Below are 20,704 nucleotides of genomic sequence, written 5' to 3'. Positions count from 1 at the left end.
CTGAATTCGCAAGTGTAATGAGATACTTCATGTACTGTATCTCTGCTGTACTGTACTGCATGCAGGATAGTTTCCTTGAGTAATATGTCATGGAGCCAAACAGGGAAAGGCTATCTTGGATCGGGTAATGGGTAATGAGGCAGATTTAATCAATGGCCTCAGTGTTAAAGATTCTCTGGGAAGTAGCGATCACAACATGATAGAATTTAATTTTCAGTTTGAGAGTGTGAATCGGGTTGGAAACAACTGTGTTTAAGTCACAAGATAAGAACCCATGGTGTTGGAGGTGTTGACATGGATAGAGAATTGGCTAATGGGTAGGAAACTGCAGGTTTTTTCATTTCACTTTTGGTTCTGCGGTCTGGGTGGAGGATGTCAACTCCCAAAAGACACAGATAAACTCTCTCCAAAAGGCCACTTACTCTCTCCGGTAAGTCTGGGTGCTATTCTCTCAAGACTGCAAAGGCTTGATGCCAAACCACAGGCTGGAAGCAGGGTTTGACGAGAGACAAAGTGTCTCAAGAAGGAAATATGTCTGAATGTGAATCTTTGAATTGAAGGCAAGAGTTTAACAAAAACTAAAGTGTCTCTCCAGAAGAAAGCCTGCTGCCTGTAAGCACCAAACTGAATGAATGACTCTGCCAAGAAGACCATCGGCAGCTGTAAACCAGAAGCTTTGAACAACCAGCATGCTATAAGGAAAGCCTGCTGCAAAGAACTCAGCATCAGAAGCAAAGATGATTAATATTTGACCTTCATCATTAGTTTCTGCTCCCCCGTCTGTGTTTGTCTGTCTTGTGTGTGTGGGTCGAGGGTGGGGCAATTAAAGGGTGAGTCAGGTATTGGCCCACCGTTAACTAGTTGTTTTATTGCATATTCTATATTTGTTCTAGTTATAAATAAACAGTAATTGTGTTTAAACTTGCAAACCTAGTGACTGTAATTATTGGAAAGCCAAGAGCCAAAGACCTCATGTACTTTCATAAGAATTATTGGTTCATTCACTTGTGTTGTGCCTCCGGGGCCTGTGGGACTGGAATTGATCGCGCACTAGCACAAGATGTCAACAATATATTAAAGATTTGGAGCAAGGCAGCGAATGTACTGCAGCCAAATTTGCAGATGACACAAAAATAGGTGGAATGGCAAGTTGTAAGGGGGATACAAACAGTTTACAAAGAGATGTAGATAGGTTAACTAAGTGGGCAAAAAGTTGACAAATGGAGTATAATGTGGGAAAATGTGAAGTTGTTCATTTTGGAAGGGAGAGCAAAAGAACAGAGTATTAATTAAATGGAGAAAAACTGCAGAAATCTGCAACACGAAGGGACTTGTGGGTACTTGTGCACAAAACACAGAAAGCGAGCACACAGGTGCAGCTGGGAATCAGGAAGGCTAATGGAATGTTGGCCCTGATTCAAGGGGGTTGGAGTATAAGAGTCAGGAAGTCTTGCTGCAGCTGTACAAGGTACTGGCGAGACCACATCTGGAGCACTGTGAGCAGTTTTTGTTCCCTTATTTAAGGAAAGATATTATTTCATTGGAGGCGGCTCAGAGAAGGTTCACTGGGATTATCCCCGGTATGGAGTGATTGACCTCTGAGCAAATAGTTAAACAGATTAGGACTCTACTCACTGGAATTTAAAAGAATGTGAGGTGATCTAATTGAAGCATATAGAATTCTTAACGGGCTTAACAGGGTAAAAGCTGAGAGGATGTTTCCCCTCAGGGGAGAGTCTATGACCAGAGAGCATAGTCTCAGAATAAAGGGGTGCCAATTTAAGACTGAGATGAGGAGGAATTTCTTCTCAAAGGGTTGTGAGACATTGGAACTCCTTACCACAGGGAGCTGTGGGGCCGAGTCCTCGTTTATATTTAAGGCTAAATAGGTAGATTCTTGATCAGTAAGGGAATCAAGGGTAACTGGGAAAGGGCAGGAAAGTAGTTGTGAGGAATGTCAGATCAGGCATGATCCTATTGAATGGGGAAGCAGGAAGGGCTGAACGGCCAACTCCTGTTCCTATTTCTTATGGTCTTACAGCTTAAGGAACGAAACCCCAGAACATTGAATCTCTGTGTAATGTTAAATTGGAAGGGACTGTTGAGCACAGGGCTAAATCGCTGGCTTTGAAAGCAAACCAAGGCAGGCCAGCAGCACAGTTCAATTCCCGTACCAGCCTCCCTGAACAGGCGCCAGAATGTGGCGACTAGGGACTTTTCACAGTAACTTCATTTGAAGCCTACTCGTGACAATAAGCAATTTTCATTTCATTTTCATTATGTATTGTTTTTCGATGAATTTTATGAATGTGATTTTTTTTGAAAAAAAGATATATGATTGGGGGAAAAGAGAAGGACCGGTGTTCTACTTCATTCATAAGTTAGCTCAGAATCCTCTGCCATGAACACTCTTCATCTCCCCAAATGCAGGCCCTTAAACAATTATTCCATGTATACAATTCTTAAGAGAGCTTAATGGGATCGATGCTGAGAGGTAATTATTGAGGAGTCAGAAACAACGGGGCCATAGTTTTTGCATAAGGGTTGGACCATTTTGGATGGTGATGAGAAGTTTACTGTGGCTGAGTCAAAATCCTGGAATTTGCTCCCAAACAGTACTCTGGGTGTAGCTACACCAGATGGACTTCGGTGGTTGAAGAAGGGAACTCACCACCACCTTCTCGCGGGAAATTAGGGGATGGGGAAGAAAAACTGTTGCGGAATACTTCATTTTTAAAAAGGGATTTGAATTCTCTAGCCCAGTGAGCCAGGAATGTTCTATCATTGAATATATTCAAGGCAGAGATTGGGAGCACTGAAGCATGTAGGGAATGGGCAGGAAAGTGGAATTGATGCAGGTGACCAGCCATCATTCCATTAAAGGGCAGAACAGGGTCGAGTGGGCCCAGTGGCCTACCCCTACTTCTATTTCCTATGAAATGGGTGAATTATTTAAGTAAATTCCTCATCTTTTTTTAATGCAAATGTGGAAATGGATTCCACAGGAAACCTCACAACCTTTAAAAAGTATGTGGATGAGCACTTGAAATGTCATAGCATTGTGTGCAGGAAATGAATGCAAAGCCATGGTGCAAACACCCCAGGTCTAATTTATGCTTTTGCTATGTTTCTGATTTGGTTTTGACTTGATGTTACTCCTGATTAAGTGGAGAATGTAAGTTCCTGCGACAAGAGTTAGGAGAAGGCTGAAGACTTCAAAAGAAGTGAAGACCGATAAGGGTCAGTGGTGCCTGATCGTGTGGTGAATGTGTGACCATGACCGCGAACTCAAGCCTCTTCCTCCATGGACAATGTCATCGCCTTCTGCTTGGATCCTCTGTTGATGCGCAGACTAATGAGTTTGAGTTTAAACAGTTTGAATCGGCATCGGGAGCCAAAGTAAATCGCAGCAAGAGTGGGTCACGTCCTCTGAGCCAACTGACCCTTTGTCTCCTTCACTGTCAGGTCAAACTGCCTGAAGGTGCTGGGGATGCGGTTTGGATCTGTGCCGAAAACTAGAAGGAACAAGTCGCTATGTTCAAAGGAAAAACTAGGAATGTGCGAGTGACGCTCCGCTCCACTGTGGGTAAGAACCTGGTCATCAGGTGCGAGGCACTCTTGGTGTTGCTGTACGTGGCGTAGGTTTGGTCCATTCATCACTCCTGTGCTGTGACAATCGCCCAAACCATTTTCCGCTTCATCTGGGATCAGACATGGACCGTGTTCAAAGGGACGCAATGTAGGCATAAAGACCACAGAAGCTAAGTTCAATAACAAAGCTAACATTTATTGCACTACTTATTAAAGCTTGACCACTTACTCCTACAGCAAGCAATAATCTATTAATCTACACTCTACTAACATTAGTCTCTACACTCTATCTATAACTGTGCTCTACGCTCTCTAGACCTCCCTTCTGCACTCTCCCAGAAGCCTGTGAGTCAGTTATATAGTGCTGCATCTAGCTCCATTTAGTGGTTAATTATGATATGACAACCCATTGTATTCTGAACATTTTACATAATGTCACATCCCCCTTTCTTTGAGAACAATGTTTGAAATACTTTCAAACATTTTGATACCTACGTTGACAAGAATGCGTTTATACATAACCTGTACAATGCCATATCAAATTTCATAATTACAATTATAGAGTGGCAGGTTAACAATGCAGTTATTAACTTTCAACAGTTCATGGATTGACTCTGTACTCAAAATTCACTGTTGCAGTTTGGTACATAACCAACAGGTCGCCAGTTCAATTGATCAGGTGTTCGACTGGTTGAACTAACTTTGTTGCCTGATGTGGTCTTTTTTTGTGCTTGTGGTTTTGATTTCCTATCTCCTTTGTCCAAAAAACGGTTTGCTTTCTGGTTTGGGAGCAAGTAATAACTCTTCCATTTTGTTGGAATAGTGCTTTTTCTAAAAAAATGTCCTGCAGTCCCTTGTTAGTTTGCTATCTGGATTGCTTTCCATACTGTGGTTTGCCAAGTGTGCACTTTGTTCAAACACTTTGTTGTCATTAAATTGCAATGTGTTGGTTAGTTGTTCTTTGGTTTCAAAGTCGCTTGTAGTTACTTTGTGTTCTCAAGATCAGTTCCTTTTGGCTTATCCAATTCATTTTTGAACTTTTTCCTATCAGTTCCCTTTGGATGATCTGACTTACCTTTGATCTTTTTAACATTAGTTCTCTTTGGATCTTCTGATGTATTTTTGATCTCTTTGTGCTTCTTATTTGGAGTCAACTTAGCCAAGATGTATTCATTCCCCTGTTGGCTATTCACAATTGATGTGCTCTAAACTGATTTGTTCACTGTTGCACTCCCATTGTCAGCCTCTGTACAGTCCAGCTGAGAACTGTCAGTCTTGCCGTACTCCTGCACAGCTTGCACGCTCCTTGTGATCACTTTGCCACTAGTTGCAAATAAAGTAGATAGACCTTCATAGTCTGCCTCTTCTGGCTCATCATCTGTTTCACCACTGTCCTCATCGGATGACTGCGGCATCATATCCTGTGGCCAGCTACAATGATCTTCTGTCTTCACGCTGTCTGGAATTAAGGGGCAATTTAGCGTGGCCTATCCACCTATCCTGTACATCTTTCTGGGTTGTGGGAATGAGACCCCGCAGACACGGGGAGAATTTGCAAACTCCACACGGTCAGTGACCTGGGAATCAATGATGCCCCAGCATCGTGAGGCAGCAGTGCGAACCACAGCTCCACTGTGCTGCCTCATTTGTGCTGGAAGACTCCACGACTCCTATTCCCCAAAATATATTTTATTCCTAAAAGTTGGAAAAGTACATTCCAAACTGAATATTACAGAAAGTGCAATAAAATTAATTTTTTCTCCGTCCCTCTCCAAGGAGCCTCAATACTATTTCAATTATCTTAATAGTCACAATGCACATTCAATGTCCAGCACACAGTCATGAGAAAGGCTTCTACACAGTTTAGGAACAGGCGTAGGCCATTTCACCACTCAAACCAAGCTCATCTTCTACTTTAAAGCCAGTTTCTGGCCCCTCAATGTACTCAGGCTGAAATAATCTCTCAGTTATGGGTGGTACCACGGATAGATACACAAAACATACAATCCAACCCAGGTACAGGATTATTCCCACCACTTTAAGAGGGCCAGAATAATTTCACACACACACACACAAGGCCAGAGACTGACAGATCCAGAATAAAGCATGCACTCACACAGTACCAGGAACTGTCAGATACAGAGTAACTCCCACACTCAAACAGTGCAAGACTGACAGATACACAATTCCCTCACGCTCACCCCCAATACATACATCCACATTCTCACACCCACACTCACCCACCCCCACATCCATCCACTTTCTCACCCACGTACACACCCACTCTCTCACAACCTCACATACCCACACGCTGTACAAAATAATGAGGGGCATAGATAAGGTAGATAGTTGACATATTTTCCCAAAGGTAGAGGAATCTAGCACTAGAGGGCATAGGTTTAAGGTGAGAGGAGAGAGATCAAAAGACCAGAGGGAAAATTTCTTCACATAGAGGGTGGTGAACATTTTGAACGAGCTGTCAGAGGCAGTGATAGAGGCGGGTACAAATTTGTCTTTTAAAAAGCAGTCAGTTACATGGGCAGGGTGGGTATAGAGGGATTATGAGCCAAATGTGGGCAAGTGGGACTAGTTTAGTGATAGAAACTGGGCGGCATGGGCAAGCTGGGCGAAGGTCCTGTTTCTATGCTGTATACATCTATCTACGACCCTCACACACCCACATTCGCTCACACCCACTCAGCCAGAGATTGAGACACAGAACTAACCTCACACCCACACAAGTATGAGAGAGGAACAATACAATATGTGGTACTGAAGAATTTCTGCATGGTGGATTTTAACTGCTGTTCCCACAAGGAATCGATCCATCAGTTTGGATTCAGCAGTTTGCCCGCGGACTCTGCAAAAAAAATGTTCCAACACAGGAATTGAAATGTTTCAATCAGAGGTTTTATGTGGGTGCATTTTTCACATTAGCGCTGGTGTGGAGCGTTTCAGTGAAACCTGGGCGGGAGGAGGGGGGGGGGGGGGGTCTTTCTTTCCCATTTTTGTTTTGCAAGCTGGTGCTGGGGGGGTGCTTCCCAGCTCAGCCCTTCCCCAGTCCCATTGGCCGGGACGGGATTGAGTGGCGGGCGGGGCGCGGGCCGGATTGGGCGGGGCGCGGGGCGCGGGCCGGATTGGGCGGGGCGCGGGCGGCACATTGGCGGGCGGGTCGCCTCTCGCCCGGCTCTGTGGCTGGGAATTTCCGGCGGCGGTGGGATTTCCGTTCGGCCGAGGCGCTCTTTAAACCACTTTCTCTGTCTCCCTCCTTTCACCAGAAGGCGACTTGTGTCCAGCATCCTCCCTCCCCCCCCCCCGCAGGGAATTGGCAATGTCCGAGGTCAAAGCGCCCAGATTCAGCGACGAGGCGGTGGAGATCCTGGTGCAGCAGGTCCGGTCCCGGCAGGAGATCTTCTACCCCTCGGACGGCAGGAGGATGCCCCGGCAGACCCTCCGCCAGGCCTGGGAGGAGGTGGCCCTCAGCGTGAATGCCCGCACCGAAATCATCAGGACTGGGTTGCAGTGCCGCAAGAAGTTCAACGACCTGACCAGGACAGCGAGGGTAAGTGGGACCTCGCTGTATGGGCAGCATTTTCCGGTCCCGCCGTGAGATAGCAAATTTCCCCTCTTCCCAAGGTCAACGGGGGGTTTAAATGGCCCGCTCGGTTTTCCAGTCCCGCCCCGCGATCGGAAATGTCCCCTCTTCCCAAGGTCAACCAATGGACCGCCAGGTCTTCGGGTCCTGCCCCGCAATCCGATATTTCCCCTCTTCCCAAAGTCAATGGGCATTTTAAATAACCTGTCGCCGCGGAATTCGCTGCGGGCGGGACCGGAAAACCCTCCCCCCCCCCCCCCCCCCCCCACCCCCACTTTTGCCCTTGGGAAGCCTTTCCTTCACCGTGGCTGGGTCGAAATCCCAGAAGCTCTTCCCTAACAGCACTGTGTGGGTGTGCCTGTGTCACGGGCAGAGTTGGGCATAACCAGTGATGCTCACATTTCCTGAGTTAATTAATCAAAAAAATATTCCCCACCGAGGGACGTGCGACACGATCTGAAGTGCATCTTCCAGACAAACCATTAAGTCACCTGGGCGTTATGAACAGCAGCGACCCCCCCCCCCCGCCCAACTGCTTTTGAAGAGGAGCTTGGACAAGCGCATGTCTAATTTTGAACACCACTATTAAACCTCCACTCATCCTTTTCTGCCCCGTGGAAGAGAATCCACAGCTTCCCCAGCCTCTCGAATGGAGTCTTTCTGACCTCGATCCATCCTACTCAATCTCCCTGCCCGCATCCCCAGAACCTCCTGCTCCTCCCTCCCCATCCCAAAATCGTCGGTTGGTAGCACTCTTGACCCGAGGAAGAGGAATTTTTTCACAGGAGGGCAGAGAAACGTTAGATATTTCCCACTCCAGAGGGCTCTGGAGGCCCAGTCATCGGGTATGTTCCAGCCAGGGAATGGCAGATTTCTGAATAGCCGGTAAATATCAAGGGGATAGGGTGCGAAAGTGGCAGGGAGGTAGCAGATCGGCCATGATCTAGTTGAATGGCAGAACAGGCTTAAGGGGCTGAATGGCATACTCCAATGTCCCAATGGCCTCTGAGTCAAGAGGCAGTGGATTCGGGTTCCACTGCAGGACCTGAGAACAATAAACTAGTTTGAGGCTCGGGTACGGTATTAAGGGAGCAGGAGTAGACCATTCGGCCCCTCAAGCTTAGCCCACCATTTGATGTGATCACGAAAGACCTTCTGCCTCAAGTTCACTTTCCCACCCATCTCCCTTGAAACACTGAGTTCAGTTACCCCGGTCTTGCTTATACCAGAGTACGCACACCCCAATGAAGGAAGAGACTTCTAACGATTCACAACTCTTTGAGTGGAAAATGTTCTCCTAGTCTCAATACTAAGCAATCAAATGCTTATCATGAGACTTTGTCCTGCTTTCCCCCCCCCCCCCTCCCCCCCCCCTCCCCCCCCCCCCCTCCCCCCCCCCCCCCCCCCCCACCCCTCCCAAGCTGGGTTCTTCAATTGGGGTCAACGACCCCTGGGCTCTCCGTTATGGCGTCTACATGTTGATGCTGGGACTGATTTGCCTGCAGCCGGCGTTTCCATCAAGGGCGTTACTCAGTAAGAGAGTCAGAACATGAACTCACAGCTCCTTGCCAGTGAAGTACTCTTCCCAGGATGGGCCGCAGACTCTGCCCTCCTGAACACCGCCTTGGAGCCAGGTCGATTGCGACCTTGGGTGACTGTGTGGAGTTTGCACGTTCTTCTCGTGTCTGCGTGGGTTTCCTCCGGGAGCTGCGGTTTCCTCCCATGGTCCAAAGTTGTGAAGGTTGGGGGATTCATAGAATCCCTGCAGTGCAGAAGGAGGCCATTTGGCCCATCGAGTCTGCACCGGCCCTTGGACAGTGCACCCTACATTTAGCCCACAACTCCACCCTGTCCCCCCCTAAATGTTTGGATACTAAGGGGCAATTTATCATGGCCAGTCCATCTAACCTGCACACCTTTGGACTGTGGGAGGAAATCGGAGTGCCCAGAGGAAACCCACACAGATACGGGTAGAAAGTGCAAACTCCACACAGACAGTCATCCGAGGCCGGAATTGACCTGGGGCTGTGAGGCAGTAGTGCTAATCACTGTGTCACTGTGGATTGGCCATTATCAATGTGCGGGGTTATAGGGATAGGGCGGGAAGTGGGCCTAGGTAGTGTGCTCTTTCAGGGGTTGGTGCAGACTCGATGGGCCGAATGACCTCCTCTGTTGTCGGGATTCTATGGAACCCACAATGTTTCAAGCGCACTCTGAAATGTCCTGTGGCCGTGGAAGTTCCTATATAATGCAGCCACAGGGCCATTTTTTAGTCAGAAATTTGTCAATTGAAGTTCCTCCCCAACCCCCGCAGAGATTCGAGGCCACAATCCAATGCAACACTTTTACTGGATGAGATGTTACACCATATTGGTGCAATATATGTCGTTGTGCTACTTGGAAATCCTTGACACCTACTGGACTGATGCTTTTTTTTCCCCCCAGAGCAAACGCCCCTCGAAACAGGTCACCTGCTCATCGATCTCAACCTGGGACCTTGGTGTTCCTAAATTGTCTTCCCTCTTTCCTACACAGGAAACTGACTTCCAAAGTATGTGATGGATTGGCGAGTGCTTTGAGATATATCGGTGTTGCTGTAGAAGTGGGGGTTTGTCCTCCTTTTATGTGGGCCCGGTTTTTTCAGATTGCAGGGTTTCCTGTCCCACCAGCAAAAGAGTCCATGGGTAACCAATCCCTCCCCGCAACCATTTTTCATGGGGTGGTGAGTTAATTGGCTGCAGGCCCCTCACTCAGGAGGAAGTCCCACCTCAAAGAGCTGAGTGGCCAGAGGCTCTGAAGTGTCAGCGGCACCATAGAAATTAGGAGGCCATTCGGCCCTTCGAGACTGTTCACCGCCATTCAATGTGATCGTTGCTGATCCGCTATCTCAAAGCCATACCCCCTTGATGCCTTCAGAGTCCAGAAATCTATGTTTCCTTCTGAAATACATTCAGTGACTTGGCCTCCACAGCCTTCTGTGGTAGAGAATTCCACAGGGTGACCGCCCTCTGAGTGAAGAAACAGCCACTCGTGGCTGCTGCTGGGACGACAGTCCCCCTGGTCCAAATCACCAGGCAGGTAAGTGGGAGGGTTCTCAGACCTTGAAGGGTAGGGGGGTCCAGAAGAGGCTGGGTGGGGAGAGGTGCAGTGGGGGGGAGCATTGGTGAGAGGCTGAGCACGATGGCGAGTGGGGCATGGGTGCCCGATGTTGAAAGAAGTCTGTTGCTAGAGGCATCTTCTCCCCTTTCGCCCCCAAAGCCTGAGCCAAAGAGTTTCCTTGCTCCTGCCCCTCCCCCATACCACACCTGCCTCTAATCCCCCCCCACCAGGCTGAAAATCGAGGCCAGGGGAGAAACAAATAGCCTAATCCTGCCCCTTGTCTGTAAACAGCTCTCATGCTCATGAATTGCCCACCAGGGTCTCAATTCGTGGGGAGGTCCAGGTCTCGACTGCTCTGCCCTAAAGTTTTTTTTTTTTTAATTTAGCGTACCCAATTATTTTTTCCAATTAAGGGGCAATTTAGCGTAGCCAATCCACCTATCCTGCACATCTTTGGGTTGTGGGGGTGAAACCCACGCAGACACGGGGAGAATGTGCAAACTCCTCACGGACAGTGACCCAGGGCCGGGATTCGAACCCAGGTCCTCAGCGCCGTAGGCAGCAATGCTAACCACTGTGCCACCGTGCCGCCCGCTCTGCCCTAAAGTTGAGGGATGGGTGGAAAACATAGAAAATAGGAGCTGACGGAGGCCATTCGGCCCTTCAAAACTGTTCAACCATCCATTCTTCAAATGATTTGGCCTCGACTTCTTTCTGTGGTGGCGAATGCCACAGGCCGACCACTCTCTGGGTGAAGAGATTTCTCCTCCTCTCTGCCCTAGATCCCCGTATCCTCAGACTATGATCCCTGGTTCTGGACTCCTCCCATCATCGGAAACATCCTTCCTGCATCTACCCTGTCGAGTCCTGTTAGAACATTATAGATTTCCATGAGATCCCCCCTCATTCTTCTGAACTTCAGCGAATACAACCCTAACTGACACAATCTCTCCTCATACATCAGCCCCACCATCCCAGGAATTGGTCTGGTACATCCTCTCTGCACTCCCTCGAGAGTAAAGACATCCTTCCACAGATAAGGAGACTAAAACTGTATTCAATATTCCAGGTGTGGTCTCACCAAGGCCCTGTATAATTGCAGCCAGTCATCCCTACTCCTGTACTCAAATCCTCTTGCTTTGAAGGCCAACATACCATTTGCCTTCTTCGCGACCTGCAGCACCGCCCAGAGAACTTCACGGCCGCTCCCACCCACCACCCCACCCTGCCTGCAAACCAGCTCGCGGTGGGGAAAACGTAAAGTCCTGTCTGCACAGTTCACCTCTTTCTTTATGCCATCTCCATAAACCAGGTCACTAACTCCCTCGTCCTTCTCTCCTCCCTTGTTCCTTCAGGACAAACTCGCCCACAAACCAAGAAAGAAGAGCTGCATTCAAGACCTCACCCAGATGGAGCAGGAAGCGCTGGAGATCATGTGGACAGGCAACAGGAGAAGGATGCAGATCGGCATCGCTGGAGGGCCATTGGCACAGGGTGCGGATCTATTTCTCTCCATCTCTCCCCTCTCTCTATCTTCCCGAAAAGCAATTGCACACGGCGTGGCGGCAGCCTTACTGTCACGTTGTGCTGCTGCTCGTTCTCGCGACCTGCCTAACCTGCCCGTTGCGCACTGACACTTGCCTCCTCTTCCCCCATCTCTCTGTTCCAGGTTTGTACCACTACTTGGGCTCCAGCATGCAAGAGATGGAAGGCGCCCCCCACCTCGCGGGAAATGCATTGTCCCCCGCTGGAGCTTTCCAGTACGCCGATGGGGGATTCAGTGGCGGGCGGGATGGCCAATCGACAGGGTACACCCAGGACAATCCATTCGGGGATAGTAACCAGAAGCCGAGCATGCTCGGAAGGACGGCGGTGGGAATGGGCAGTCGGAGGGGCAGCTCGGACTCGAGCACCGCGGACGGGGGCACCGAGGAGGTGGCGTTCAGTGGGCCAGCCTTCAAGAGGAAGATCTTCCACGTGCATCACCAGCTGCTCGAAGCACTGGACAGCCTGTCCCGGAGCTGCCTCACTCTATCTGAGAGGATGGAGGAGTCCGTCGCCACCCTGGGTGACCTCCTGCCGCAAGGCCTTGGCACTCTGCAGACCACCATGGAGCGCGCAGTCAGCTCGGCCAACGCTGCCGCGACAAACTCCAGCCGGGAGCCGGCAACACCGGCGCTGGCGTCTTTGATCGAGGCTCAGACCGGCGCCATTCAGGCTCTAGCCTGCAGTGTCACCTCTGGCTTGGAAATGCTGGGGGTGCATATTGACAGGGGATTTGGCCGTGTCGCCCATCTCCTGCAGTCCACTCTGCCGCTGGCTGGTTCCCAGACACAGGCACGCCATAGGGTCGGCACTGCGAGTGTGGCAGATTCTGCCCTTTCACAGGGTGACGGCACATTGATCCCCAAGGCCATTCCTCAACCAGTAACTACCCCACGGCCAGGAAGAGAGGAAGACCGGTCTGCGGTGACGACTGCAATGATAGTGCAGCCTCCAACCAAGTCTCTTCAAACTCGAGCTCTGAGAGATCGCAGACCATGAACATCTCTTCAAACCCAATTGATGGCTGCAGACTCCACACTCCTGTAGAAACCAGGAAAAGCATTAAGGTCGCAAAGAGTGTTCATATCTTGTGCAGAATGATGGCTTCTGGTACTTGTGCAAGCCTTTCACATATTAACCTTCTGACATACACACTTTGTAACACTAAAGGTCGATGTACCAAAAGAACTGAGGAAAGACTTGCATTTCTATTGCACCCTTCCTGACCTTCGGGTGTCCCCTAAATCTCACCAGCCAATGAAACACTTTCTGAAGTGAAGCCGCTGCCGTAATGGAGCAAAAGCAGCAATCGATTGCCGCACAGCAAGCTCCCACATATAACCATGTGCAAATGAGCAGGTAATAGGTTTTCGTGATTTTGGTTGAGGTATCTTGGACAGGATACCAAGGGAACTGAAGGTGAAGCAGTGTCTGTGTGTGATTGATGATGACAGTCCCCTGTCCTTCAGACTGAATGGGATAACCATTGAAAAAATGCTACTTTGTCCAGCAAAGGGGAATCTGTAGGTATAGTGTACTTGGATTCGATAAAATAACATGTCCAAGGTTGATACACAAGGTAAGAGTGGTGTATGGTGTGGGGGCGGGTGGTAACATATTAACATGGATAATGGTTAGCTAACTAAGTGGGTCTTTATTTTGGGTTGGCAAACTGTAACAAGTGGAATACCACAGGGATCAATTCTGGGGCCTCAACTACACATCAGTGACTTGGATGAAAGAACCGAATTATGGTAGCTAAATTCGCCAAGATAGGTAAGAAAGTAAGTTGACAAGAGGAGATAGAGTCTGCAGAGGCATGGAGACAGGTGAAGTGAGTGGGCAAATATTTGCAGATGGACTTTGAGAATGAGAACTTGTGCACTTCGGCTGAAAGAAGAGAAAAGCAGTATATTATTTAAATGGAAGAGGGGCTGCAGAACTCTGCAGTGCAGAGAGATGTGGATGTCCTGGTACATGAATCTCAAAAGGTTAGTCTGCAGGCACAGCAAGGTAGCACAGTGGGTAGCACAGGGTCTCGGGTTTGATTCCCGGCTTGGGTCACGTGTGGAGTCTGCCTGTTCCCCTGCGTGGGTTTCCTCCAGGTGCTCCGGTTTCCTCCCACAAGTCCCGGAAAATGTGCAGTTAGGTGAATTGGACATTCTGAATTCTCCCTCTGTGCACCCGAACAGGCGCCGGAATGTGGCAACTGGGGCTTTTCACAGTAACTTCATTGCAGTGTTAATGTAAGCCTACTTGTGACAATAAAGATAATTATTATAAGTGATTAAGAAGGCAAATGGAATGTTGTTTATTCCAAGGGGAGTGGAATATGAAAGTAGGGAAATTTAACTGCAGCTGTACAGGGCTTTGGTGAAACTACATCTGGAGTACTGTCTACAGTTTCGCCCTCCCAATTTGAAAAAACAAAATTGCGTTGGAAGCATTTCAGAGAAGCTTTGCTCGGCTCATTCCTGGGATGAAGGGCTTACCGTTTGAAGAAAGGTTGGGCTATATCCATTGGAGTCCAGAAGAATGTGAGGTGACCTTATTGAAATATCATAGAATCTCTACAGTGCAGAAGGGGGTCATTTGGCCCATCGAGTCTGCACCAACCCTCTGAAAGAACTCCCTACGTCGGCCCACTCCCCAACCCTATCTCCGCAGCCCCATAACCCCACCTAACCTGCACATCTTTGGACATGGCCAATCCACCTAACCTGCACATCTTTGGAAATGGCCAATCCACCTAACCTGCACATCTTTGGACATGGCCAATCCACCTAACCTGCACATCTTTGGACTGTGGGACGAATCCGAAGCACCAGGAAGAAATCCACGCAGACACAGTGGAGAAAGTGAAAACTCCACACAGTCACTCAAGGTTGCAATCAAACCCGGGTCCATGGCACTATGAGGCAGCAGTGCTAACCACTGTGCCATCATGATACCCTTTGAAGGAAACCAGAAGAATCCGTTTACAATTTTTGTTTCCAAGAGTATTTCCATTAAGTGCAGTTCACATCCACGTCCATGCTGAATTTGTGGCTGTGTCATTGTCTGTCCGTTTTTGCTCTTCCCCTATTGAATCCCTGATTGAATTCACTTCAGTGTATGTAGTAGCATAAATCCGCCAGCAGAGGGTGGTGTTGCATCACTTTAATCACAAACTCAAGGTAAGGGCAGGAGGGAGAGACGATCTGACCCCTTCTCAATTCATTCAACCAGAGAAAAATTATCTGTTTAAACAAGTGATAGTTTGTCTCAGCAGAAAGGTGAGAGACTTTGAGCACAATCTGTGTTAATTAGTTACTTTGCAAAGCGCTGCAACGTGAAAGTGTCTCCCACCAACCTCCGCATTAAAAAGGATCTTCCTCCACCAAATCCAGCCTGATGCCACCACGAACACAGCTTCCCTCACCCCCTTTCAGCATTCCACAGGGACCGCTCCCTCCATGACACTCTAGTCTGTTCCTCCATCACCCCCAACCCTTCACCCCCTTCCCTCAGCACCTTCCCATGCAATCGCAGAGGGTGTAACACCAGCCCCTTTTCTTCCCTCACTGTCCAAGGCCCCAAACACCTCTTTCAGGTGAAGCAGCGTTTCATTTTGTTCTAATGTGTTCATTGCCGCCTCTACTTCAGGGGGACTAAGCACAGGCTGGGTGACCGCTTTGAGGAACACCTTTGTTCAATCCGCAAGCATGGCCTCCAAGCATTTGTGTCACTTACCATTTTAACTGAGTAACTTGCTCTCATGCCACATGTCTGTCCTTGGCCTGCTGCAGTGAAGCCCAGCACAAACTAGAGGAGCAGCACCTCATCTTCCAATTAGGCAGGTTACTCCCTCTGGACTCAACATTGACTTCAACAACTTCTGTGACCTTTCTCCTCCATCTTAAAACCTTTTTTTATTTTAATATCCCATACATTTTTTTGCCTCGATGCAAAAACCCTCCCTTCCCCACCAGGGAAGGCCATTCTGTCTCCCTTGTTTGTAACTTTGCTACATCTTTATTGCAATCTCTCCCAGCTCCAGTTTAAGATTCTCCCTCTCTTTTAGTTCTGATGAAGAGTCAAACGGACTCCAAACGTTAACCCTTGTTTTCTCTCCCTACAGATGCTGCCAGACCTGCTGAGTTTATCCAGCATTCTGTTTTTGTTCCAGACTGCCAGCATTCCGCAGTATTTTGCTGATATTAAAATGGTCCAGGTAGGGGCCGCGCAGTGGTTAGCACTACAGTGTTGAGAACCCGGGTTCGATCCCGGTCTCGGGTCACTGTTCATGCGGAGTTTGCACATTCTCCCCTTTATCTAGTGGGTCTCCACAACCCAAAGATGGGCAGATAGGTGGATTGGTCACGATTAATTGCCCCTTAATAGTAACAAAATAATTGGGTACTCTAAATTTTTTTTTTTAATGGTCTAGGTTGATGAAAATGTACAAAAGACAAGTGGTGTAGCTGTAACATCACTGGACTGGTCATCCAGAGATGCTATTTAATGCTGAAGGCCATGGAAAGGCCAAGGCTTTAAAGTGAGAGAATCACAGAGGGAAGAGTTTTGAGAAGCTACTGGGCTGATGCATCGAAACAACGACCGATTTTAAGGGAACACACCCAGTCATTTATAAAGCTGAGCGTCGTTCCTGTGAGCACCATGATTGGGATGCGGACTAGTATTGTCACTGCCATGGCGCGATGGGCCGAAGGGCCTCTTTCTGTGCTGTAAACCTTTATGACTCTATGGGGGATCAATCAGGTTTTAACTGCTGCGGTGTGTCTACCCCCAGCTGGTAAGGCGAGCCATTTAAATCTCCATTTAATTTGGCAGGACCGTAACATACCATCAGAACGGAGGAGCTGTGGAATTTTGGCCATGGAGTTAGTCCGCTCGGGTAGACAAAGATTTGTCATGTTTAATATTAACTGTAATGTAGTGAGTATTGGAGGAAACTGAACCGTTTTCTTCTTCTGATGTAATGTCAACTTTGAACAATCATGTTCTGTACTTCTATGTTTTTTTTATGAATAAAGTATATTTTTGGGAAATTACAAAAATTACTCGTCTTCAACTATCTCCCCATCTGACAGAAGCCTCCTCAAATCCTGTCTGACCAAGCCCATAGAGTCGGGCTGCCTGTTATATTGAGCCACCGGTATGTTCCTCGTTTCTGGAATGAACACTCTATATAGGGGCTGGATTCTTCCGCCCCACCCGCCGCAAGATCGCCGTGGGTGGGACGTGGACCATGTAAATGTCCCTTGACCTCCAGTGGGAGTTTCCAAAAGCTGGATGGGTGCAGGCGGAGAATCCCGCCCTAAATATTTGTAAAATAGTAATTTGGTAGCACAGAAATCTGAGTGTTGCTGAAACAAAAAGGGGCAGCACGGTAGCATTGTGGATAGCACAATCGCTTCACAGCTCCAGGGTCCCAGGTTCGATTCCGGCTTGGGTCACTGTATGTGCGGAGTCTGCTCATCCTCCCCGTGTGTGCGTGGGTTTCCTCCGGGTGCTCCGGTTTCCTCCCACAGTCCAAAGATGTGCGGGTTAGGTGGATTGGCCATGATAAATTGCCCTTAGTGTCCAAAATTGCCCTTAATGTTGGGTAGGGTTACTGGGTTATGGGGATAGGGTGGAGGTGTTAACCTTGGGTAGGGTGCTCTTTCCAGGAGCCGGTGCAGACTCGATGGGCCGAATGGCCTCCTTCTGCACTGTAAATTCTATGTAAATCTATGTAAAACAAAAAGAGACTCGCCGTTGAAACTTTTCATCTTACACTCATCAGGACGTTTTGCAAGGATGCTAACAGTAAAGGGAACAACAATTTATACTGTATTATGAGAAGAGAGTGCTAATTGGCAGGCAAGTGGACTCTGGTAGTGCCATTGCCATAGAGAATGCACCAGTGAACTGTTCACTTCCAAGCCTTTGTTCAAATTTAAATTAGGCAGGTCCACACTGGTCAAGGCTTTGCCATGGGGAATGTACCAGGGAATGGCTTGCTCCCAAGCTTTTGTTTATTTGAAATGCATGGTGAAATAAGGCTGAATCAGCACGGCTTCATCAAGGGGAGGTCATGTCTGACAAATTTGTTAGAATTCTTTAAAGAGGCAATGAAAGTTAGACAAAGGAGAGTTGATGCAATCTATGTGGATTTCCAGAAGGCCTTTGAGAGGGTGCCGTACAGGAGGCTACTAAATACTAAAAGAGCCCAAGCTGTTGGGCATAAGGTACTGACATGAATAGCGGACAGGCAGAAGGCTGAGAGTGGGGATAAAGGGATCTTTTTGAGGATGGCAACTGTGATGAGTGGTGTTCCGTAGGGGTCAGTGTTGGGACCACAACTATTCACGATATACATTAACGATCGGGATGAAGGAACTGAGGGAATTGTTGCTAAGTTTGCAGATGATACAAAAATAGGTAGAGGGACAGTTAGTGTTGAGGAAGCAGGCAGGCTGCAGAAGGACTTGTACAGGCTAGGAGAGTGGGCAATGAAGTGCCAGATGGAGTACAGTGTGGAAAAGTGTGAAGTTTTGCACCTTGGTAGGATGAACCGAGGCCTATTTTCTAAATGGGAACGGCTTCGGAAATCTGAAGCATAAAGGGACTTGGGAGTTCTAGTTCAGAATTCTCTAACGGTTAACGTGCAGGTTCAGTTGACAGTAAGGAAGGCAAATACAATGTTAGGATTCATGTCGAGAGGGCTAGTATACAAGAGCAGGGTTGTGCTTCTGAGGCTGTACAAGGCTCTGGTCAGACCCCATTTGGAATATTGTGAGCAGTTTTGGGCCCTGCATCTAAGGAAGGATGTGCTGGTCTTGAAGGGGGGTCCAGAAGTGGCTCACAAGAATGATCCCTGGAATGAAGAGCTTGTCATACGAGGAGCGGTTGAAGACTCTGGGTCAGTACTCAATGGAGTTTAGAAGAATGTGGGGGGGGAGATCTCATTGAAACTTATAAAATACTGAAAGGTCTGGATAGAGTTGACTTGGAGAGGATGTTTCCACGAGTAGGAGAAACTAGAACCTGAGGGCACAGCCTCGGATTGAAGGGACGATCCTTTAAAACAGAGATGAGGAGTAGGGCAGCACGGTGGCCTAGTGGTTAGCACAACCGCCTCACGGCGCTGAGGTCCCAGGTTCAATCCCGGCTCTGGGTCACTGTCCGTGTGGAGTTTGCACATTCTCCCTGTGTCTGCGTGGGTTTCGCCCCCACAACCCAAAAATGTGCAGAGTAGGTGGATTGGCCATGCTAAATTGCCCCTTAATAGAAAAAATAATTGGGTAATCTAAATTTATAAAAAAAAAAGAAAACAGAGATGAGGAGGAATTTCTTCAGCCAGAGGGTGGTGAACTTGTGGAACTCTTTGCTGCAGAAGGCTATGCAGGCCAATTCACTCAAGTGTTTTTAGTCAGCAGTAGATAGGTTCTTGATTAATAAGGGGATCAGGGGTTATGAGGAGAACGCAGGTGAATGGGGATGAGAAACATATCAGCCATGATTGAATGGCGGACCATACTCGATGGGTCGAATGGTCTAACTCTACTCCAAACCTTATGTAAAAGGCACAATGCGTGGGCATGCTCCTTCTGTCTGCAAAGGAGGGAGCTGTGTGTGTGGATAGCTGTAACTCCTGGCATGCGTAAGTGAGCCATGGTGCAAGTGGACAGCACTTGCTAAGCAATCCTTATTGTGCTAAGAATTACACTGAAAACCAATTTAAGCTGATCACTCGAGCTCTCAGTGTGGCCTGCTTTACTTAGTCCAGCTGCCGAAATAATAATCCTGATGCAAACCTAGCTGTCCCCCAGGGATTGCAGGCAACCGGCTGCTGAAGTTTTGAAATTGCAGCTTTTCTGCATTTCATTGTCAGTGACGTCTATGATAAGAGGGAGAGACATGAGGGAGCGAGACAGAGGGAGGAGGGGGACATGACTGGACATTTCTCCCGCAATGGCACAAACATTAATCTTGGTATGTCCCATACCTTGGGAAGGTGGATTCCAGTAGGTGGTATCTGAGAGCTGGTTAGATGAGCTACAATTTGGGAGGAGTGGAGTGTTTCAGTGAAAGACCTGGGGGTATATAAAAGCTGGGCGAGTCACTGTTAATTCTCTGCCATATGGCCTCTGGATGAGCATACCTATGTCTGTAAAGTTTGTAAAGCAACTGTAAGGGTCCTCCTTACAGTTACTTGTTTAAACCCCGTTTTTCCCCTGATTTCCCCTTTCTTTTATTTTTACTATTACCATTTGATCCATGGATAATTAATGGGGTTGTGACTTTTAATGCAGCCTGTATCTTCAACTCAAGCAGAAGCTGGGGTGGTACGGTCGTGCAGTGGTTAGCACTACTGCTTTACAAGGCCGAGGACCTGGGTTCAATCCCCGCCCCTGATCACTGTGTGAAGTTTGCACATTCACCCCGTGCCTGCATGGATATCACCCCCATAACCCAAAGATATGCAGGGTAGGTGAATTGGCCACGCTAAATTGCCCCTCAATGGGGAAAAAAATTTAAATATAGAAAAAAAAATCAAGTAGGAGCAATGTCCCTTTAATTCAAGCAGGAAGAATCTGGAAAGCACCAGTAATGACTCGCTTTGATTGACTTGGCTGGCAGCCAATGAACGGGCCAGAAGGCTGTGCGCTGCACGGTAACATGCAGTGATTGGATCTGTTCATTCTGAGAAATTCAGAATCTGAAAATTCTCTCCAGAAAAGGCGATGCAAGCAGAGACCGGAATCTGATCACACAAAGAAAGGGCGGTTGTGAAGCCTGAGGGCTCTCCTGGAAAAGCTGTGAGTAAGATATACTGCTGAACTGCAAAGAAAATCATTACGGGCTATAGGCCACTGACTTTAAATC

At 48.1% G+C, this 20,704-nt stretch overlaps 1 protein-coding gene across 3 annotated transcripts; it reads left to right on the top strand.

The window, feature by feature from the left end:
- Positions 1-6,744: 6,744 nt before the first annotated feature.
- Positions 6,745-16,884, top strand: LOC119976151. Of its 3 annotated transcripts, XM_038816367.1 has the most exons (4): positions 6,745-7,153; positions 9,632-9,737; positions 11,641-11,779; positions 15,951-16,884. In XM_038816367.1, exons 1-4 carry the CDS (start codon positions 6,923-6,925, stop codon positions 15,967-15,969), a joined length of 495 nt encoding a protein of 164 aa, XP_038672295.1. In that variant the 5' UTR covers positions 6,745-6,922; the 3' UTR covers positions 15,970-16,884. The 3 variants fall into 3 exon arrangements, with proteins under 3 accessions (XP_038672295.1, XP_038672296.1, XP_038672294.1); XM_038816368.1 differs by lacking the exon at positions 9,632-9,737; XM_038816366.1 differs by lacking the exons at positions 9,632-9,737; positions 15,951-16,884 and adding an exon at positions 11,955-13,958.
- The last annotated feature ends 3,820 nt before the right edge of the window (positions 16,885-20,704 follow it).

The sequence above is a fragment of the Scyliorhinus canicula genome, chromosome 13, assembly GCF_902713615.1.
Source record: "Scyliorhinus canicula chromosome 13, sScyCan1.1, whole genome shotgun sequence".
Taxonomy (NCBI): Eukaryota; Metazoa; Chordata; class Chondrichthyes; order Carcharhiniformes; family Scyliorhinidae; genus Scyliorhinus; species Scyliorhinus canicula.
This window is presented reverse-complemented; position numbering and strand designations above follow the sequence as displayed.

Bases quoted from the DNA above. Each gene is read 5' to 3' on its own strand.
- LOC119976151 (XM_038816366.1), top strand. From the start codon at position 6,923: ATGTCCGAGGTCAAAGCGCCCAGATTCAGCGACGAGGCGGTGGAGATC. The intron at 7,154-11,640 runs GTAAGTGGGACC...TTGTTCCTTCAG, and splicing joins ACCTGACCAGGACAGCGAGG to GACAAACTCGCCCACAAACC. The intron at 11,780-11,954 runs GTGCGGATCTAT...TCTCTGTTCCAG, and splicing joins TGGAGGGCCATTGGCACAGG to GTTTGTACCACTACTTGGGC.